General features: G+C 38.7%; 1 protein-coding gene, 1 long non-coding RNA gene and 4 other non-coding genes across 7 annotated transcripts; 1 reads left to right on the forward strand and 5 right to left on the reverse strand.

Annotated features, from left to right (window-relative positions):
- The first annotated feature begins 1,715 nt into the window (after window positions 1-1,715).
- On the forward strand, window positions 1,716-14,735 carry ctps1a (CTP synthase 1a). Of its 2 annotated transcripts, none has more exons than XM_034301673.2 (19): window positions 1,716-1,894; window positions 4,090-4,270; window positions 4,424-4,594; window positions 5,344-5,444; window positions 5,571-5,687; window positions 7,029-7,112; window positions 7,242-7,322; window positions 7,536-7,687; window positions 7,987-8,119; window positions 8,268-8,356; window positions 9,653-9,747; window positions 9,830-9,892; window positions 9,976-10,019; window positions 10,117-10,213; window positions 10,320-10,375; window positions 11,139-11,235; window positions 12,558-12,702; window positions 12,787-12,886; window positions 14,380-14,735. In XM_034301673.2, the coding sequence occupies exons 2-18, from the start codon at window positions 4,093-4,095 to the stop codon at window positions 12,869-12,871; spliced, it is 1,788 nt and encodes a 595-aa protein (XP_034157564.1). In that variant the 5' UTR covers window positions 1,716-1,894; window positions 4,090-4,092; the 3' UTR covers window positions 12,872-12,886; window positions 14,380-14,735. The 2 variants fall into 2 exon arrangements, with proteins under 2 accessions (XP_034157564.1, XP_034157563.2); XM_034301672.2 differs by lacking the exon at window positions 1,716-1,894 and adding an exon at window positions 3,944-3,965.
- Window positions 14,736-14,987: 252 nt separating this feature from the next.
- Window positions 14,988-19,168, reverse strand: LOC113543816 (uncharacterized). The gene is made up of 7 exons (XR_003404446.3): window positions 19,094-19,168; window positions 16,724-16,784; window positions 16,486-16,538; window positions 16,050-16,111; window positions 15,805-15,852; window positions 15,546-15,594; window positions 14,988-15,247 (listed from the first exon to the last, which is right to left on the reverse strand). It is a non-coding gene; the product is annotated as an uncharacterized LOC113543816 (long non-coding RNA).
- On the reverse strand, window positions 15,409-15,481 carry LOC117596479 (small nucleolar RNA SNORD99). Its single transcript, XR_004577593.1, has one exon. It is a non-coding gene; the product is annotated as a small nucleolar RNA SNORD99 (small nucleolar RNA).
- LOC113543917 (small nucleolar RNA SNORD103/SNORD85) lies at window positions 15,919-16,000 on the reverse strand. The gene has a single exon (XR_003404458.1). It is a non-coding gene; the product is annotated as a small nucleolar RNA SNORD103/SNORD85 (small nucleolar RNA).
- On the reverse strand, window positions 16,305-16,442 carry LOC113543919 (small nucleolar RNA SNORA16B/SNORA16A family). Its single transcript, XR_003404460.3, has one exon. It is a non-coding gene; the product is annotated as a small nucleolar RNA SNORA16B/SNORA16A family (small nucleolar RNA).
- Window positions 17,165-17,302, reverse strand: LOC113543918 (small nucleolar RNA SNORA16B/SNORA16A family). The gene has a single exon (XR_003404459.1). It is a non-coding gene; the product is annotated as a small nucleolar RNA SNORA16B/SNORA16A family (small nucleolar RNA).
- Window positions 19,169-20,972: the final 1,804 nt, after the last annotated feature.

Raw genomic sequence — 20,972 nt, forward strand, 5'->3', positions numbered from 1 at the left:
ATGATGTCCCAATATATTCCAAATATACTGTATATGGAATATATTTGGAATCCAAAAATATCAGGCAGAGCAGTGACGTTTTTTTATAATTTTTTTTTTTATTATAAACGCTTCATTATAAAGATCTAAATTTTGGCCAGCTGCATCTTTTTGAACTGCTGCTCATGCTGCGTCAGGGCAGTGTAACACACTCATACTATTCGCAGCCTTCCACATGCGTTAGTTCACAGACATCCATGATTGGCTAGTGTCGGTGTGATTGACAGGGGAGAGAGAGTGTATGCCACCCTTCCTGCACAGACAGCAGGGCCAGTTTTGCTCTCTTGCCCTCCAGGGTACGGATGGCTGTAGCATCTTCGGGATTCAAACTCACAATCTCTGGATGATACAACTTTTCTGTTGCGCCACTTGGAAGCCCGACAATGTGACAACTTAAAAGAAAAAGTGCAATGAGTATGCAGCACTGCTAAAAAATCATTACCATAAGTTGATGGCAGCACACCAAAGGTGGACTCATGCTTTCATGTACAAACTCAAAAACTACTCAAAATACTCCATTTTAAAGTTTGATTACAGTAAAACCGCCATATCCATACAGTAAAACCCCCGTATCTTTACAGTAAAACCCCGTATCTGCTGTTTCAGTTACTGCGGGTTCACTTAAACAAAAAAAATTAAATCGAAAATTACCGAAATACAGTAAACATTCATAATGTAAATTGCACGCTGTTCTGAGTAACGTGATGAAATCTCCTGTGGTCCCATCTGTGGACATTAATCATCCCATGCTGTATACACTACCCAGCCATTGTGTGTGTGTGTGTGTGTATATATATATACATATATATATATAGAGAGAGAGAGAGAGAGAGAGAGAGAGATAGTTTGCTACTATCTGTGGTTTCAGGTATCCGCTGGGGGCTTGGAACCTCTCCCCCACGGACGCGGGGGTCCTACTCTATTTCTTTATTTCAAAGGTTTTCAATCTTCTCCACAAAAGGCCGGTGTGGCTGCAGGCTTTCATTCCAACCAGGCAGGAGCCACGTCTGATTTCACTTGTTTAATCGGTTCATCTTAGGCTGCGTCTGAAATCGCGTACTGTGACAGTACGTACTGCATTCGATTCAGTACCTACTGCTTGGCCATTGATACAGTACATACTGATCAGTATATGTGTGTAGTATGAATACAATCTGGACATACTACATCCACCATGCTGGCATTGTCATGTGACCTACGATGTCATAGTAACTGCAAAAACTTAAAGAGTACCTATAGCACTTACACTTAAAAAGAGCTGACGTGCTGCCTTCCAACATTTTTGATTCTGACAGCTCTTCCGCGCCAGTCCCATTGCCTTATGGGATAGCGCAGTGTCCTTTGGCGGGAGCGGTAGGTCATCGGGGTATTTCTCACCTACTATTTTAACGAGTACTGAGAATTCAGACATACTACTCGTTTTGGCGTACTGCTTTTCGCTCTTTGTGGGTAATATTGAAGACCGCTGCTTTATTTATTTAGCTTTATTATATTATTTATTTATTTATTATTTTTTAGCAGTCACACTTAAAGGAATTCTGAAAATCAGGGATACTGCAGCATCCTCAGCATCCCCACTTCCTCAGCAAAGGGTTTTCCCAGACCACCACACATGGAACTTGCATCAGGGTCTTTTATTTTGAAAGTGGGATGGCTTTCTGGTGTCTTCGCGCTCTTTCCTTCCTGCTTCCTGGTTCTCAGGCGCACAAGCACGTGTAGTCTTGCCATGGTGTTCTTCTGGAGCTGCTGAAACCTCAAGACTTTATTATTATTTTTCTCTCTTTAGAGTCAGATCCCTGGCTTAGCTAGTAACCTTGTGACAGATCTTTCTGCACTGTGTCTTCTTTACTCTGAGGTGAGTCTGACATGGTGTGATGGGAAGATGTGATGGGAAGGGGTGATGTGCACTTCTATTAGTGTTCATTAGCCGCATGATTGGATAGAATAGATGTTTGATTAGAGAAAGGGAAAAGATAAACAGGTTACTGACATGACGGATGGTGGTATAGTGTGTGTGTGTGTGTGTGTGTGTGTGTGTGTGTGTGAGCGAGCGCATTCATCATTGAACTATATGGTTCATCAATCTGCAAAACCCTAAATCAGTGCATTTAGTTGGAATTATATTAAATTATGTCTTTAAAAAATGATGCGCGCGCGAGCGACTATTTGCTTGGAAAGATGTAGCCAGCGCGTGCGTCAGGTTGTTTACGGAAATGCACCACGTGTTTACCTTTTATATGCACTTTAATAGCGGTTTAAGTCTTTGTCTCCAGTTCTGCCCGCATCTTTAGGGGGAAAAAGGTGTCTCACAAGGCTGAAATGAATGCCATCACATGGTGATAAGCAGTAAGGCTATTGCGCAACAGCAAGATGAGCTCCCAATCTGCATTTCTTTTTTTTTTTTTTTTTTAAACTCCCAACTAGGGCTTGTTAATGATCTGTGATGAGATGATCCACGTGTCCAGCAAGTCAGAAAATGCTGAAATGTGGAATGCTGAGGCATCAGATGGTCAGGATTGGAGAGCACTTGTATAGATCTAGATCAGGATTGTCTAAACAACTGCTCGGGATAATCTGATGTCAAGGTTTTGACCTTTAAATAGTGATACAACCAAGATCACATAGTACTCTTCTTAGAAAAGTCAACCATTAATTAGTGCCCTACAGGCATTCTCTAGAGATGAGTGATACCACTGATCACATTCATATTCTACATTACAATCCTCTAAAGGCGGCTGAACTTTATCATATAGTCTACTAGATTTTATTATATTCTGTTTTTATTATAGATGTGTATATCTAGTTTGTTGTTCTTCTGTTCGTTGTAGCACTGTGGGACGAGGCACTAAGGAAAAACATTTCAGTGCATTACATCACATGTATGTAATATGTATGTGACAAATAAAGATCCTTGATCACATTCTGAGTAACCCAGACTGGACTAGACTAGACTAGAGACCCAGTACCGATGATGTTTCCTTGTGTATGAAATGTGAGATGAAACGTACAATTAATACTGATGGAAATTGCGATCAGGGATATTGGGATTTGAAATTTGCAGAGATTTGACTTGCCTAATGGGCTAGCTAATGAATTTATGACTTCCACCTTGAATACATATCGTGAAAATATCTTCAAGTAAAGGCTGAGCTATATATATATATATATATATATATATATATATATATATATATATATATATATATATATATATATATATACACACACACACACACACACACACACACACACAAAATGTGCAAATATATATATATACATATACATACACACATTTTTTATAATATATAAAAATAAATAAAACAATCTTAGCTCATGAACAATTACAATATCTCCATGATCTGTTTTTACAGAGAGATTGCAGAGAGAATAATAACGATATTTCAGTTATTTTTCTGCCAAACCTGATCTTTGAATACTGTATTTATTTATTTTTGCCATATACTCCACCTACCATATAGATGCATATTGTAGATGCAGAATTACTGAATGTAGCCCATTAGTTGCTATACACAATTTGTCAGCTCCTCTCTACCCTCTTAAGACTAACCCTGATCAGATATTACTTGGGTGTTGGATGCTGCTATGGTAATAACATGATGGAAATACTTGCTACAGCTGTTGGTCCTCCTCAGCCCTTCATCAGTGCTCAGTTTCTAACTAGAGAATGCAGGTGGCTGATGTTTTTGCTTGGCAAACGGTTTCTCAGCCCAGCTGTGACAGTAAGATGCTGCACCTGATACACTCGTATCAGCGCCACCCACAATAACATGTCACTACCTTGTCAGTGTCACTGTTGTGAATGGTCAACTATCTAGATGATATCTGTAGAGTTGTGTTTCTGTGGTGGTCTCTTTCCTACTCGAGTACTAGCAACCTGTGCGCATGTGACCTCGCACTGTGCAAAGGTATTAGTTGTTAACTGACTAGTGGTCAGATAAGAGTCTATAATAGATCGGCTTTCACAATCAAAAGTATTGCTCCACATGTTGACCATTTTCTGGTTCTTAAAGTCCACGTTTTGTCTTACAGACTATGAACGCTACAATGAAATACATTCTGGTCACGGGAGGTGTGATCTCAGGGATTGGGAAAGGCATCATCGCCAGCAGTGTCGGGACTATCCTCAAGTCCTGCGGCCTTCATGTCACGGCCATTAAAATTGACCCCTACATCAACATTGACGCTGGGACCTTCTCTCCCTATGAGCATGGTAAAGTAAACGAACGCACTAATTCAACACTAACACCAAGGGATCCTTGGACGGATCTATTTTTTATCGATTTTCTTGACAGAGGACAGATCTTTAGCTTATCGATCGGTTTAAGATACTGAGCTGAAGACTAAGCGGTTGTGTTATATTTAGGTGAAGTGTTCGTGTTGGATGATGGAGGAGAGGTGGACTTGGATCTGGGGAACTACGAGCGCTTCTTGGACATCCGTCTCACCAGAGACAACAACCTCACCACCGGCAAGATCTACCAGTCGGTCATTAATAAAGAACGACGAGGAGACTATCTGGGCAAGACCGTGCAGGGTAAGATTATGCGATTATAAAGATCATATGCACTTGTAGCATTAAAAAATAACGTATCATACAAAAAAAATATATGGTAAAAAATTGCAGCACAGAGAAAAAAAAATATTTATACAGTACCCAGAGACACTGTATATATATTTTTAACAGGCTGGAGAACAAAGTACACTGATTAGATGTAAAAATAATTATTATAATAATAAATACAGGTAGAACAAAATGCACAGAGTGAACCATCGTAAACAACCGGCAGTTAATAAGGTTTTGTTCTCTATGCAATATTTTAGCTAGCTAGTTAGAGTTAGTGAGCTAGCTGTGTCTAAACAGCCACAGGGACGCAAAGATAAACTAACCAATCAGTGGTCTCTAAAAGACGATCTCTTGGTGACAGGTTTTGTTGGTATTTAATAACCGAGACAGTCACATCGATGTGCACAATAAAGTTATTATAGTCTCTTATATCCGTAATATTGAACAATCACGAATTGTGAGGACTTGGTTGTTTTTTTGGTACACAGCCTTGAACTCTATCTCAGTGTGTGTGTGTGTGTGTGTGTGTGTGTGTGTGTGTGTGTAGGAGATTAATGCATGCGGTTGAGAAAAAGTGCACCATGGCATACGTTATAAATTATTCTTTCACAAATAGCTGGCAATAGCATTTTTTTTAACCTGAGAGGGCACAATTGCATCATGCATCCTGTAAAAGTCGAATCGAATCACGATTTATGTAAGTAAACTTTATATTTCAGTGGTGCCACATATAACCGATGCCATTCAGGAGTGGGTGATGAAGCAAGCCAAGATCCCTGTGGATGATGACGGCATGGAGCCTCAAGTGTGTGTTATCGAGGTAAGTTTAAACTCAGCCAAATATTTTAGGAGGTTCACAAATCCTGTGTATGGTTTTGATTAAATCCTGTACGTGTGTGTGTGTGTGTGTGTGTGTGTGTGTGTGTGTGTGTGTGTGTGTGTGTAGTTGGGTGGTACTGTCGGAGACATCGAGAGCATGCCTTTCATCGAGGCGTTCAGACAGTTCCAGTTTAAAGTGAAGAAGGAAAATTTCTGTAACATCCATGTCAGTCTTGTTCCTCAGGTGAGCACTCACTCATGATTTCTATTCACAAAATATAATGCATGATATAAAAATGAACTACACTTTTGATTCTGTTAATCTTTTCACTGTATTTGACCAAGTGCTCTGACCTCGAGACATGTACTCTGCCCTAGTTGTATTCAGTGTAGATAATACAGTATACACTCAACATCCACTTTATTAGGAACACCTCTACACCTGCACATTCATGCAATTATCCAATCAGCCAATCATGTCGCAACAGCACTATGCATGAAATCATGTAATTACAGGTCTAGAGCTTCAGTTAATGTTCACATCAAACATCAGAATGGGGGGAATTGTGATTAGTGACCGTGGCGTGGTTCTTGGACCCAGAAAGGAATTAAAAAAAATTTTCAAACCGAATGACCAGCAGAACAAGAAGGTTACAGTAAATCAAATAAGAACTCTTTACAACCATGTCAAGCAGTAAAGCATCACAGAACACACAACATGCTGAACTACACTTCTGGGCAAAAAAATGGGCCAATATTAAGCTTTTAATGGTCTGAACAACAATTCTTGCTAGTTTTATGATCAATGATTTGTTGTTAAGACCATTAAAAGCTTAATATTTGCTATTTTTTTCCCCACGAGTGTACAACAGTCATTTTCTGCTCAGCACGGTTGCAAAGAGTTGTTATTTCTGTTACCATAGCCTTCCTGACAGCTGGAACCATCCTCATCTGACTGATCAACAATGTTTTATGCTTGCACAACTGCCACTTAGTGGATGTTTTTTGTTTTTCGCACCATTCTGTGTAAACTCGAGACTGTTTTGCATGAAAATCCCAGGAGATACTCAGACCAGCCCATCTGGCACTAACAACCATGCTACGGTTAGAGTCACTGAGATCACATTTTTCCCCTTTCTGATGTTTGATCTGAAATGAAGCTCTTGATCTGTATCTGCATGATTTCATGCATTGTGCAGCTGCCACATGATTGGCTGAATGTACAGAGTGTATGTTCGTTCTCTATGTACTTCCCTTTTATTCATTTGAATGACTCTTACTTTTAATAATTATTATTAGAATTATTAGATGATATTTTTATATGCATTATGTCTTTTCCAATATGTAATCATGGTCAATATGGCTAGCAACCACATGAACAATTTATTTTTAATGGCCAAAAACCGTTTTTCTCTAAAGGTTCTTAACCCTAAGATTTATTTAGTTTATATCCTGTTTATAAATCGGTGGCTTTAGTAACTATTAAGCTGCATTAATGAAAATATCATATGCCAAGTTTTAGACAATTATCAAGCAGGTTCTTGAAGTGGTAAAATATCTGCTTTGCCTTATGTCTGATATTTAGCCTAGTGCTACAGGTGAGCAGAAGACCAAACCCACGCAGAACAGCGTGAGAGAGCTGAGAGGGCTCGGCCTTTCTCCAGACCTGGTGAGCCATTTTCCTATGCACATTTTAAACAAATTCAACATCCATTTTAATTCACGTAACACAGGCAGACTGTTAAACTATAGCTGCATAGTTTCTCTACCATTACAGCTCTGTTTTTAATTTTTTAAGATCATGTGCCGCTGTTGCACTCCGCTTGATAACGCGGTGAAGGAGAAGATCTCCATGTTCTGTCATGTGGAGCCCGAACAGGTGAGATTTGATCTTCCCAAAACTCACAGCCTCAATGATAAATATATATGCATAAATATTGCATTAACCGTTCAGCAATTACAGCCATGGACCCGACTGTATATGTGAGCTATATTTCCATGGCCCACACTGGACATATGAATTGGACTGAAGCATTGCGTCATTGTATCTACTGCAGTGTTACTAATTGTACGTTCTCTCATCTCTACCAAGGTAATATGCGTCCATGATGTGTCGTCCATCTACCGAGTGCCACTGCTGCTGGAGGAACAGGGTGTAGTAAACTACTTTTGCCGCAGGCTCGATCTACCCATCGAGGGCAGGCCCAGGAAGATGCTCGCTAAATGGAAAGAGATGTCAGACAGGTGTGTGAGACGGATATGTAATCCTTTAAGCGTGACCCGGTATAGTAGTAGTAGTAGTAGTAGTAGTAGGCTCACCCTTTTATATAATTTTATAACCTCTAAATACCATGGTTTTTTGCAATATTAGTAATCTGTCACACTCCTAAAAGTTTGAGTACAAGCACAGTTGTGTGGCTCTTTTCTGTCTCTCTTTACCTTTGGATTTTGTTTATAGAGATTTGACTAGTGTTGTGTTCTGACGTTTATTCCTTAACATGTTTCTCATTTGCTTTTCATACTTGTACGTGTCTGTGTCTCAGGTCAGACAGACTGTTGGAGCATTGTTCCATTGCGCTGGTTGGAAAGTACACAAAGTTCTCTGACTCGTATGCTTCGGTTATCAAAGCCCTGGAGCACTCAGCCCTCGCCATCAGCCATAAACTAGAGGTTAAAGTAAGTGTGTGTAGCCTGGACAGGTGGTACTGGGTTAAAATGTAATCGAAAATGATCAGTAGAGACTGCCACTTGGATGTGTAGGAATAGGGAAAAAACCGCTGTGTACAGTCAGTTCTCTAACCTCTTGTTTTTTTTTCCCCTCCAGTATATCGATTCTGCAGATTTGGAGCCTGCTACTCTGCACGAAGAGCCTGTGAAATACCATGAAGCTTGGCAGAAGCTGTGCAGTGCAGAGTAAGGGATCAGCTTTGTCGTAAAAATGAGGAGTTTGTGGCTAGCCAATGGTTGGATCAAATCACAGCATGCTGACTCGTAACTGATAATAAATTAAAGCATCGATCCTGTTTCTGCTTTAAGAAAAATCCTCCAATTCTGCAAATGAAACGGCTGCATAAATTTTAGTACTCTACTTCTCCAATTGCTCCAGTCCAGAGATGTCCAACGTCTGGCCCCAGGGCCAAATGCAGCTGGCAGACGGATGTTAAGAGGTCGTGGCGTCTCCTTGAGAATTCATGATCGGTGGCCCTCCAGCCAACGTTGCAGTTCTTCCTTTCCCCTCACGGTGGCAGTAGACTGTGCTAACACAACTGAATTCCAAGAGCTTGCAGATTAATTTACTGAAAGATGTTTAGTCACGGCTACAGGCAAACAGTGCAAAGTTAACCGTGAGAGGGGCAATTTCAAAAGAGCTGGAAACGAATACTTTTTCACCAAGAGCCATAGCAAATTGCAGTACTTAAGAAATTTAATATCATGAGACATGATTGAAACAAATCAAGGGTAATGTAAAAAATATTCATAGGATGTGAGAACAGAGAAACTGAAGCAGCTGGAAGCTATCCACGCAGAAACAGATTTTTAATCACCTTTTTTATATTAAAAAAGTTTTAAATATGACAATTTATGGCTGGTCATGGCATGATCATTTATGACTGTTAGTTTGTCCAATTACTTTTGGTCTCTTAAAATTGGAGGTGGAGGGACATATAATCTGTATTGTGCTGTAATCAAATTCAAACTTTCAGCTTTAATTCAATGTGATTAACAGAAATATTGCAGTAACCGTTTAGGAATTACAGCCATGGACCCGACTGCATATGTGAGGTTTATGGCAGTTGGCAGTTATTGGCTAGTAAAATATTTTCATGGCCCACACTGGACATACGAATTGGATTAAAGCATTGCATCATTGTATCTACTGCAATGTTACTATACTGTTCACCTGATTTGAATGTAAATACTGTTAAATTAAAGCTGAAAGTTTGCATTTTGAAGTCATATACTTTAATTTCAACTCGATATTACTGTGCTATACAGGATTATGGACCTGTCTGTTTTCATATTGTAAATATTTAGTATTTTGCATAATTCATAAATAATATTTTGGTGACCTTGGATGTTTTGATGTGGTCTAATCTGGCCTCTTTGAGAAAAGTTTGGACACCCCTGCTTCAAAGTGTTATATTAATGGATTTCACATTATTCATAGTTAATGAGTCATGTTAACTAATATTAACAATTTGCTTGCAGTGGTATTTTGGTACCGGGAGGTTTTGGAGTCAGAGGGACTGAAGGCAAGATTCAGGCCATCGGCTGGGCCCGCAAACAGAAGAAACCCTTTTTAGGTAAGAGTGAAGTGTATTTAGGGAGAATTTCAGTTAGCGAGTCTGTAGGAAGAGTGACTTATCTGTGCTTTGGGGCTTTTAGGTGTGTGTTTGGGAATGCAGCTTGCAGTTTGTGAATTCGCCCGGAATATGCTGGGCTGGGCAGGTATGTTTTACTGCTCTTCATTCTCATTTCATGCCATCCGTTTACTCTGGAGAAAATTTAGAGCTTCTTACTTTGTTTAACAGATGCTAACTCCACTGAGTTTGACCCCGAAACAGCACACCCTGTGGTGAGTTTACGAGAATAAAAAATTAGATCGGACAAGGTGAATGGATAAAATTAAGCAACGCTGTATGAATATATTGGATTTTGTTGTTTTGTTGTAGGTGATCGATATGCCTGAGCACAATCCCGGACAAATGGGTGGCACAATGAGGCTAGGAAAGCGACGGACCATTTTCAAGAACAAGACTAGCACATTGAGTAAGAACCAAGATCTGATTATATCTGATGAATTAATTTGAATTAACCTTTAAAGCAGCATGTATTGTGTTTTGTCCTGTGTATGTAAACTATTGTCTTCTTGCAGGAAAGCTTTATGGAGATGCAGACTATGTCGATGAAAGGCACAGACATCGTTTTGAAGTACGTCGCCTCCATTTTGAACCCTTATCCCCCCTTTTAGAGCAGATATTAATCCTGCGCTGTCAAGCTTCACTTACAAGCGGGCTAAATAGGAAAACCAAATGCAGGTTGAAGCAGAATAGTTTGCAATAGACAAACTACTCTTGATAACATTTCTATAATAGAGCATAAGAGGCTTCTTTTTACAAAATTGGCTGACTGATCTTACTACTTTGCTGAAGCAACGTTTTGTTCTCCATTTCTCTGAATAAAGCCAGGTTTATAGTGTACAATTTTCAGCCCAATTTTGGCATCACAGACAAAAATCATGTATGGTAAATGAATTGGTTGTGAGTTGAGATCGGCCTTCTTAGAGCGCGTAATGTGACCTAAACACCACCAATAGTCGGAATGATGCAAATCTCTATGCTAATAGCAATGGCGAAACAAACAGTATATTCTAATAGTCAGAAAAAAATCTCAGATTGAAGAAGGTTTGTTTATGCGAGTCCATCTTCTGCACGATCACGTTGATTGATGATGCAATTAGAAGTAGTACATTTCTCTAATTTAATCCATCATTTGAGGATCTTCATCGTATAATCTGACATGCCGAACATGTTATCGGACAGTCTGCCACGATTTTATTGGGATTATCTTAAACAATGTAACAAGTAATAAGGTTGAAAGCCTGCTGAAATTGCACTGTGTAAATCAGGCTTTAGGGAGCGCACACAAATAGACACGTTGTGTAGTGATGGAAGTCTGGTTTTTGCCTCTGCAGGTCAATCCAGAGCTGAAACAGCACTTTGAGGAGAAGGGTTTCCACTTTGTGGGGCAAGACGTGGAGGGAGAGAGGATGGAGGTTATAGAGCTGGATGGTGAGTAAGCAGTTCATACAGGAAGTCATGTCTGTTTTGTTTCCTTGATGGGTAAACAACACAATCTGATAGAACTGAGCATTTCCTGTCTTACACAGCATTTTATATCCACCAGTATAGCTGCGTATTCATTTTACTCTCAGAAGCTAAAGTTGGACCACTCAGACTAGAGAGAGTTTTAGGTTTGGTCTTGGAAGTAGAAATGAACTTGGAATTCAGTAAGAAAATTCCAAGTTCAGTCAGCTCCAGAATTATTGGCACCCTGTGAAAAACTGACTTTGGGGTATGAGGGAAGTCTAAACCTTTTAATTGAGCTCAATTTACAAGAAGTTTTTTTTTTTTTTTTTTTAAACACAAATAAACATGTAACAATTATTGTTCATAATTCTTATGAACAAACAATTTTTCTCCCCCCTCCATCATAGACTCCATGAAGTACCGGGAGATTTTAAATGAATTATCTGTCTGTCTCTGCCAAGAAGCTACAACCATGTCATGGTCATCTCTTCCTGCAAAAACATAATCAAAAATATGCATTCATTCCACACAAAATGGTTTAATGATCACGGCTTTTTACCCAGCCATCCCAGTCCCCTGACCTAACCCCTACCGAAGGAGAAGGTGAGGAGCACTAAAGAGCAGAGTCCATAAGAGAGGACTTAGGACCCTGAAGGATCTGGAGAGATTCTGTATTCTCATCAAGCATTGTAGGAGAAGTCTTGATGCTGTTATCTTAGCAACAGGAGATTGCACAAAGTGCAGGGGTGCCAATAATTGATGCATGTGGTTTTGCTAAAAAAATTTCTTAGAATGACTTTACTTCAAATTAAATTAGATTAGATTTAGATTAGATTTCTCTCATATTTGCAGTGTGAGATTAATCTTTGTTTTTCACCCATTAATTCCAAGGGTGCCAATAATTCTGGACCTGACAGTAGTTTTCTTTTCTATGGGCTCTGCACTTCTATTATTCATTCTACATGAATCGATGCAATGTCTGATTATTTCAAAATATATAATAATGTTTATTTTCAAGTGTACCTGTAATTTATGCTTATTGTTTATTCTAAGTAGCTTGCATGTCTTCAGTTGTATGATTTGTTTTGTTAATAGACCATCTAATTCATGTATAATATTTAAAATGCATTTTTATACAGCAAATACAGCAATTTTGCTGGAAATGTCCATCCCTTTTTTTTTTCAGGTTCCTTCATGCTCTACATTTTTTACAGTGAGGTTATTATTGTAGCCTGATCTTGTGATCCTCTGAGCTTGTGCACAATTCTTCGATTTGAATTAAACTTTTCTCCTTGACGTTTCAGATCATCCGTATTTCGTGGGTGTGCAGTACCATCCTGAGTTCACATCCCGGCCAATAAAGCCCTCCCCGCCGTACTTCGGTCTGCTGCTGGCCGCAGCTGGAAAACTGCAGAGCTACCTACAGAGAGGTTGCCGGCTCTCGCCACGGTATGGAGCCAAAAGCTTCATTCAACCCCTCATATCCCATGGATATATTTTATTTCTGAATCTTTCTCCTCTCTCTCCATTCAGGGACATGTATAGCGATCGCAGTGGCAGCAGTTCTCCAGATTCAGAGATAGCAGAGTTCAAACTGCCCTCCATCACCCAGGACTGATCGAATCAATAAACTGTACGTCCGTTTGTGGTTTACAGATTTTTAACAGTTCACATTCATTTAAAAGTTCACGAATAGACTGTGGTGTAATCAGACCTGCCAACCTTCACACTTAACATTGCACTACACTGCTACGAGTTATCACTCAAAAATACACCAAAAGAACTTCACTTCCCCCCCAATAAAAACTGCAGGTGAGCCATTCGGATCTGGCATGATTGACAGTTGCGTAGATGTCTTGAGCTCTCTTATATTAACCGACACCCCAGGAAGCTCCTTTTGTCCATCTCACAGTGTAATTAACTTTTTCCCCCAGCGGTCTCGTCTCGCTTGAAGAATGCGACGTTATTGCTTTCTTTCAAAGTGAACAGAATGTTAAGTTCATTAATGTGAAATGAAATCTACCAGCTTATGTTCACCTTAGACAAATATACTCCTGGGTAAAAAAAAATATATAGCCACGCCTAACATGGCAAAATATTAAACCTTTAATGCTCTTAACAACAAATCATTGGTCAGAAAATTAGCAAGAATTAAACAGATAAAGTGAATTGATTTCTTTAAATGATTAAGTCTTGTGGGTAAACTTGCAGACAGCGTTTTACAGAAAGCAGAGGCAATGTTGATGGCTTCAGACAAATGTTTCCTGGTTAGTTTGTGTGTAATGTGAGAACAAATATTCTCTCTAGGGTTCAAATCTGGACTGTGACCAAGCCAAAACATGATCCTGATGGACTTGATCTGATGCCATTTTTTTGCTGGTCTTTGCAGTATGGACAGGAACGTTGTCTTGTCGAAAAATAACATCTGGTCGTTCCTCATTAGAAAATAGCTTTTCAGTTGTTGGAAGCAAGATTTTCTGCGATATTCTCCTGTATTCCAAAGCATTAATTGATTTTTCACAGTAATATCTGCTTAACACATCTTGTAGACACAAAACCTGCATTAGAAGACCATTAGAAGACCATTTTGGGCTTGGCCCATTTTTATTTATTTTTTTTTGCCCAGGAGTGTATATACTAAACATGACTTAACTATATTTGATAGGAATGCACTGACATTTCAGCCAGAAATGGTCAAAAACGGTACAATGGTATCATGGATGATTGTTAAATGGTAGCGTGACCAAGACATTGAACACTCTCTTAAATTTTGTGATGCGATGTGATGTGATTATTTATAATAATAATAATAATAATAATAATATTATTTTAAATCTCATTCCTGCCTGCTCCCGCAGTTATTGTTTGCACTTGACCGAAGACCTGTTTGGTTCTAGTTCACTAAATAAAACAGATTAGTATTTTAAACTACTATAACCCTGACCAGGATAAATCATTTACTGAAAATTAAAGCAGTCAATGCGTCATGCTGTCCCTCTCGAACACCATGCAACCTGTTACGGTTGGCAGGTCTGTGTAATTAACCGCTTGATAATACCAGCTGTTTCTGTTTGCTGGCCTTTAACAAACAACTCTGTGTTTCTCATTTCTTTTTTTTCTGTGCAGGACTGCAGTATTTTCCAAAGGAAGAAACGCACCCAACAATTGGCTCTGATTTTTAATAGCCTGTTTTATTGAAAGTTTATTGGAGAAGGTGTACATTTTTCATTTTTTTCATCAAGCATCTGCTGGTTACTGCAAAAGCATGTTTTATTTTCAGCTGCACAAGTGTAATACTATCTTATTGTCTAAACAAGTGAATTCAGGTTTGTTGTATTTTGACTGTGTCCTGTGCAGCTTTAACTTGTATTAAGAAACGGTAGTAGGCAAAAATGTGTAACGGTCAACTGCATAATTTATACATTTATCCATGTTTGTTTAAAAATTTATTTTATCGTTATAATAAAACCCAGGAGAAGAGACTCTGTCCAATCTGGCCTCCAGCTACAGCTTCATCCCATTCTACACAGTTCCTGTCTTCCACTCTTTTGTCATTCCTTCCTCTCACTCCTGCTCTGCACCTTTCCTCAGGAGCTCATCATAATGAACAAACCATTAATGCAGTACAAGTAGAAGTGCCCTGCTTTTGCACAGCACCATTTGAACTAGTTTAACCCTCTACATAGAAACAAGATATCCAGCCAATATCATTATTCTGGTTCAATAAAACAGACTTTTTTTAAATTTCAGGACATTTTATTGGTTAGAAATGGGTTACACAGGCACAGTATGCATAGTATAGGCTCACTTTCCCCTCTGATCCCCTCGTGTTGCTAATTAGATGATTAAATAACACATTGAGTGTAGAGTCTACGTAACCAGGAAGGTGGGTTTGTGAGATTCCAGTGGTCTCGTCACTCCTGCTTGCTCATCTGCCCCTCTCTGGTGCACAGCTCCTTAATTCTGCATCCATCAGCACTTCATCCAGTCACTCCTGTGCAAGAAAACATTGATACACAACTCAGGTCTCATATTTTGTTGCACTGATTGCTGCAAACATAAGCAATGTGTAACAATTCATAGAAAACCTAGAATGTGTCCATTTGAGCATGCACCCAAAAAAAAAAAAAAAAAAAAGTTACAGTGGACAATATCAGCTGATCTCAGTCCCATATCCGCAAGCTTCATCCAGCAGTCACAAATTAAAATGGAGTCATCCTTGATCAGCTTTGGACAAAAAAAAAAAAAAAAAAGAAAAGGTGCAAACTTTGCTCTACACTGCACTCACGTACCTGTGGTAAGGAGTACGACATGGTCCCAAGTCAAGTATCAGACACCATCCTAGACAAGAAAAACAAAATAAGTCAACATCGTTAGATTGGTGTAGGGAAGTAGCGTAGCTGCACCAGGCACCCATCAGCCCCAGCAGCCTAATTCCCCCCGTTACTTTAGCACGTAGTTGGAGAACCTGTCCCACTACCAAGGGCAAAGATCCTCAGAAACCGTGCATTACAAAAAACATTCCAACAAAACAGCATTTACTCATCTTACCTGTCTGTCAAAATGGACATCCAACACCTCAGACTGCAGATTCATCACCTAAAGAGAGACAAGAAATTACTAAGAAGCTTGAATTAATATCAAGAATCTAAAACTGTTCCATACACTGACTCAGGGAAATGAGGATTTTTGATTGTTTCATAATAGAGCTTCTCTCAGATAGGGCAAGTGGGTCATCATAGTCAGGTCAAGCAAGGATTTTGGCGGCAAAAAAAAAAAGAGGATTTCCAAGTTACCTTTGTAAGTTAGACTCCAGGATCATCTTGTCTGCCTTTCAGCAAGATTATCTTGCGATCATCTGTAAAGAAAACAGCTCAGGATAAATACTAAATCTCTCAGACCAAATATAAAATAAATGTTGCGCTTTATACTACTATTAATTACTTTTTCCACATCCAACTGGTTAAACAAGTAAATGCAGATTTAACAGGTTAACGGGTTTAGAATACATGCATCAAATAATCTCAGCAATGTAAACAGTCGTTGTCAATAAGTGTCCTTTTCCTTAATGTTGCTGAAGTGGCTAAGGGGGCAGCCGCACAGCGACCGTCGGCAAAAGTGATCATTTAGGCCTCTTTTTGATCGTCGCCTGCTACGTGGAAACAGGAACGCCTTCGATAAGGGCCAGGGCTTTTCAGCAAAGCTGTCCGCAATATGCAAACGATCAGTTACCTTTATTATGACTTCAGAGTCATCGCATCTGAATTTCAGCCAACGTCGCTCATCTGTAAAGAAAACACAAACAGCTCAGGGGGAATACGTCACTAAGAAATAAACCTGGAGCAAAGGTTTTCTGTGGCTCAGGGTTGAGGTTAAGAAATTCTCATAACGGTGGTTTTACTCTCAGATAGGGCAAGTAAGTAATCACAGCCAAACCACAATATTAATAGACCATCAGAATGCAAATTACCAGTAAGCAGGTCATTTTCTTCTTCAGGACGGCATCAAGTACTCGGAACACACCAAACGACCTGGAACAGCAAGAAAAATGTCAGGAGAGTTACTGATCACATACAATTTAACATCTGCAAAGTTTACATGCAGTCCAGGAACGAGATAATGCAGAAGTATCGACACTGATAACAAAAAATCCTAGCAGGCAGAGAGAATTTAACTACGAAAACAGCCCAAGTGATGAAACTTATTAGCTGATTTAACTGCAGAAACTTTTACTTCGTACAACTGGTTACAATGTTAATTAAATACACGTATGTGTCTTTAATTTGCACATAAATCCTCGAAAACTAAAGCTATTTACTGGTGAACTGGGCTTTAGAGTTTACAGATCTGAGCACGAGTAAACAGACATCTGCCAAAACAGGAATACAAAATTCTCAGTATATTAAAAATAAAATGTCCTTTTCCTTAATGTTGCTGAAGTGGCTAAGGGGGCAGCCGCACAGCGACCGTCGGTAAAAGTGATCATTTAGGCTCCCTTTTGATCGCTGCCTGCTACAGGGAAACAGGAACGCCTTCGATAAGGGCCACGTAGGAGTTTCCTTCCTTTTAAAATTATTATTATTATTATTATTATTATTATTATTATGATCTGTACTGTTGTCAGCAAGTTCTACTGTTTTTGCCTCAGCGACAAGGTCACTTATCCACCACACTGGACCATCCATCCATCTCTACACTGAAAATAAACTGGCATGGGCTGTAAATAACTAGCCAATGTTCACACTGTGGAAAAAATATTTCACGTAGAAATGTATTGCTTTAAATGTTATAAGAGCGAGCGTACTTGTGCACATTCCATGAACGTCCATGAACATCCCCTGACGAAGGCACAACCGATGTGGTTCAACTTCCACACTGATTTATTAGAATTTAAAAGATCAGGGAGTTTGTTAGGACACCAAAACTTTGAAAACTGATGCTAGTCTACAAGGACTTTAGTACCTCATGGATGATCTCTGAATTCTGCGTGTCTTTTCTAAAGTTCTTCCAATATAATAGAATTATTATTAATGATTATCATTTCCTGTGGCTCTCATTAATTAACATGGCCTTTCTTTGCACTGCAAGCTTATCTGATCTCCCAATCCAGCAACTTTACTGGGTCCTGCGAAATCACGTGCTTCTAATCCAGGGTGGAGTCGTTTAATAGCTCAACAGATAAATTATAAATCCAGGATAGAGCACTATACATCACAAACAGTGCACTACCAACACACAGACTCTCAGCTGAAACATCTCATCAACATGCACTAATCATGATAAACACAATTTTATTTAGAAATATAAAAACTGCAATTGCTTAATGCCTGATAAAAGCTAACACACACTCAGTTCTTAGTTGTGCATGTAACAAAATTGATTAATACTTGTGTGCATATGGTTTGAGGTTGATAAGTAAGTTTATAACGCTGTAGTTGCTGAACACGATGCCTTTCTAGAGCACTAACTAATAAATGCATGCGTTCAGTCCTGTGTCTAAGCACCGCTGCCCACCCGCCCGCCCGGCCCTGTGGTCACAGAGGGCAACTAGGGAAGCTGTCTCAGGGCCTGGGAGGGCTTTTTTTTTTTTTTTTTTTTTAAACCCCTCAGGAATATGCATTGTTCACAAATCAGACAATTTCTTCTATATTATATTGTAAAACTGATTTTTACTGCCTCCACCTTCCCGGGTAATTACATGCACTCATACATAGAGGAGTCTCTGGCTGTAACTTTTCATGCAAGTTTGCAAAGAGATCACAAGTCAAACCAAACACACAAGCAAAAAGAAATGGATAAAAAAAAAAGGAAAAAAAATGCAGGCTGGTTAACTTCAAGAAGTGTACAGCAACGCTCTTAAATAATACTGTATATCTCATCAGAGTGAGTTAGGCTGATTAAGTATCATGTGTGGCTTGGATGTGATCCCTTTTCAGATTCTTTGTACATGTGTTGTCCCAGGCCTGGGCAAAATTCACCAGCAAGCCTGCAGCTGCCCCATATCACTAGGTAAAGATTACAGACACACTGCTGATCTCTAGTATAGCTTTAATCCATGATCTGCTTCATGCTACTAGATTTTCAGGACTGTTATGAGTGAACTGATGATACTAAAACATGTTTAATATAACCTTCATAACTAGGACTCCTGATCTGAGGACAAAGCACAGCCATGAAGCACCAACACGTGGAAATGTGCAGAAATGTCTAATAATTCTTTCTACTCGCTGACAATTGGCACCACATGTCACTCCCAAGCAGTCAGTGCACCCTAACATAACCATAACCTAGAGCAAGGATAGGTTAAATTACACGATGGTTTAGGATTAAGATCACTCACCATTACAGCTCCAGCCTGCAGGAAGAAGAAGAGGAAGCAAAAGAGCGGCGTTTCCTCTTATGTGTGCAGCTTCTACACGCTGATTGGCTGAGCGACTGCGCTAAAGCGCATAGCATTATGGGAAATGTAGTGTGAGACCTTCATCTTGTGTTTGGAAAGTAAAATAAAACAAAATGCAAATATTATAATAAGAAAATAACGGAGATGAGAGTTATGTAATGATATTTGACATAAAATAGTCAATTGTGCAATAAATAATCACATTATAATCTCACATTTTATAGATATATATATGTGTGTGTGTGTGTGTATATATGTATGTATGTATATATACATATAAATGATATATACATATATATATATATATATATATATATATTTCTGTAACATTTAATTTTGTGCTGGAAGATGTTTGGAAAATGTCTTAGGCACCCTATTTTATATATATATATATATATATATATATATATATACACACACACACACACACACACACACACATATATATATATATATATATATATATAGAAAAATGTTTGTATGTCAGTAAAAAAAGCAGCATGTTACAAAAGAGACACTTTTCAGACAAAAAAACATAATGAAGGCTGCTGGGTTTTGCTGCAAAAATAAGAAGCGAGTGTGACAGTCCAAGTCTCCAGAAGAGCTGTGGCTGCTTCTGCAAGATGCTCAGTAACACTTATGTATGTATGGATGGACGTATTAGTGAGCTGAGAAATGTTTGTGAATATTTACTGTGGAAAAAATATCACTCTAATTAGGCACACAAAATATATTTGCCTTACATTCTTTTATTTGGTACCTACACTGTCTAATATAAAAGCATTCATTTACAGCCCCATTGGATTGAACAATATTTCATTAGGTACACAGATGTAGATATTTGACAGAACGCATGTTTAATATTTTGAGATTTGTTTTATTACTAATAGTGAGTAAGTTTTAATAAAACATATTAAATTCTTACTATGTATCATAGGACCTATTACAGCCATGGTACAAAAAAATCTACAAAAAATCAACTTTAGTTTTACTTTTATTCAGTAAACAGGCAAATCTATGGAAGGTAGAGGTAATATTAGGGGTAGTATATGATTAATGCTTCAATAAGCTTATATACTTCAACCAATTTGCTTATTTTTAACAGTAAACATTAATATTAAATTATCGTGAAGAACAACAACATTAACCATGTACATTGGTTTGAATGACTATGTTATCACAATTTGGTACAATTTGCAGTGCTGCTTTAAGTTACTTGATATTGAAATAAATAAATAAATAAATAAATAAATAAATAAATAAATAAATAAAATGTCTGTTTTTTTTTTTTTACAAGCCTTTATTCATAGTCTACAGACTGAGACTATCCAGAAATAAAAAAAAATATATAGCGTCATGATCTGACATGATCTCTGTTAGGTGCTTCATGAGGCTTTGAAATCTCACCTGTCCAAACCTAATTCATTCATTCATTTTCAGTAATCAGTTTATCCTGGTTAGGATCAGGTGGGTTAGAGTTAGTTTAGGGTTAGGCAAGATATGCTTCGTGAGATGTGCTACACTATATGACCAAAAGTATGTGGACACCTGACCATCACACCCGTATGGGGTTCTTCCTCAAACTGTTGCCACAAAGTGTAAAGCACACAATTGTAGAAAAGGATTTCTTTGTATGCTGTAGCATTACAATTTCCCTTCAGTGGAAAAACACAAAGAGGCCCAAACCTGCTACAGCATGACAATGCACCTGTACACAAAGCGAGCTCCACGAAGACATAGTTTGTGAAGGTTGGAGTGGAAGAACTCAAGTGACACAGAGCACAGAGCCCTGATCTCAACCCCACTGAACACCTTTGGG

The sequence above is a fragment of the Pangasianodon hypophthalmus genome, chromosome 29 (genome assembly GCF_027358585.1).
Source record: "Pangasianodon hypophthalmus isolate fPanHyp1 chromosome 29, fPanHyp1.pri, whole genome shotgun sequence".
Classification (NCBI taxonomy): Eukaryota; Metazoa; Chordata; class Actinopteri; order Siluriformes; family Pangasiidae; genus Pangasianodon; species Pangasianodon hypophthalmus.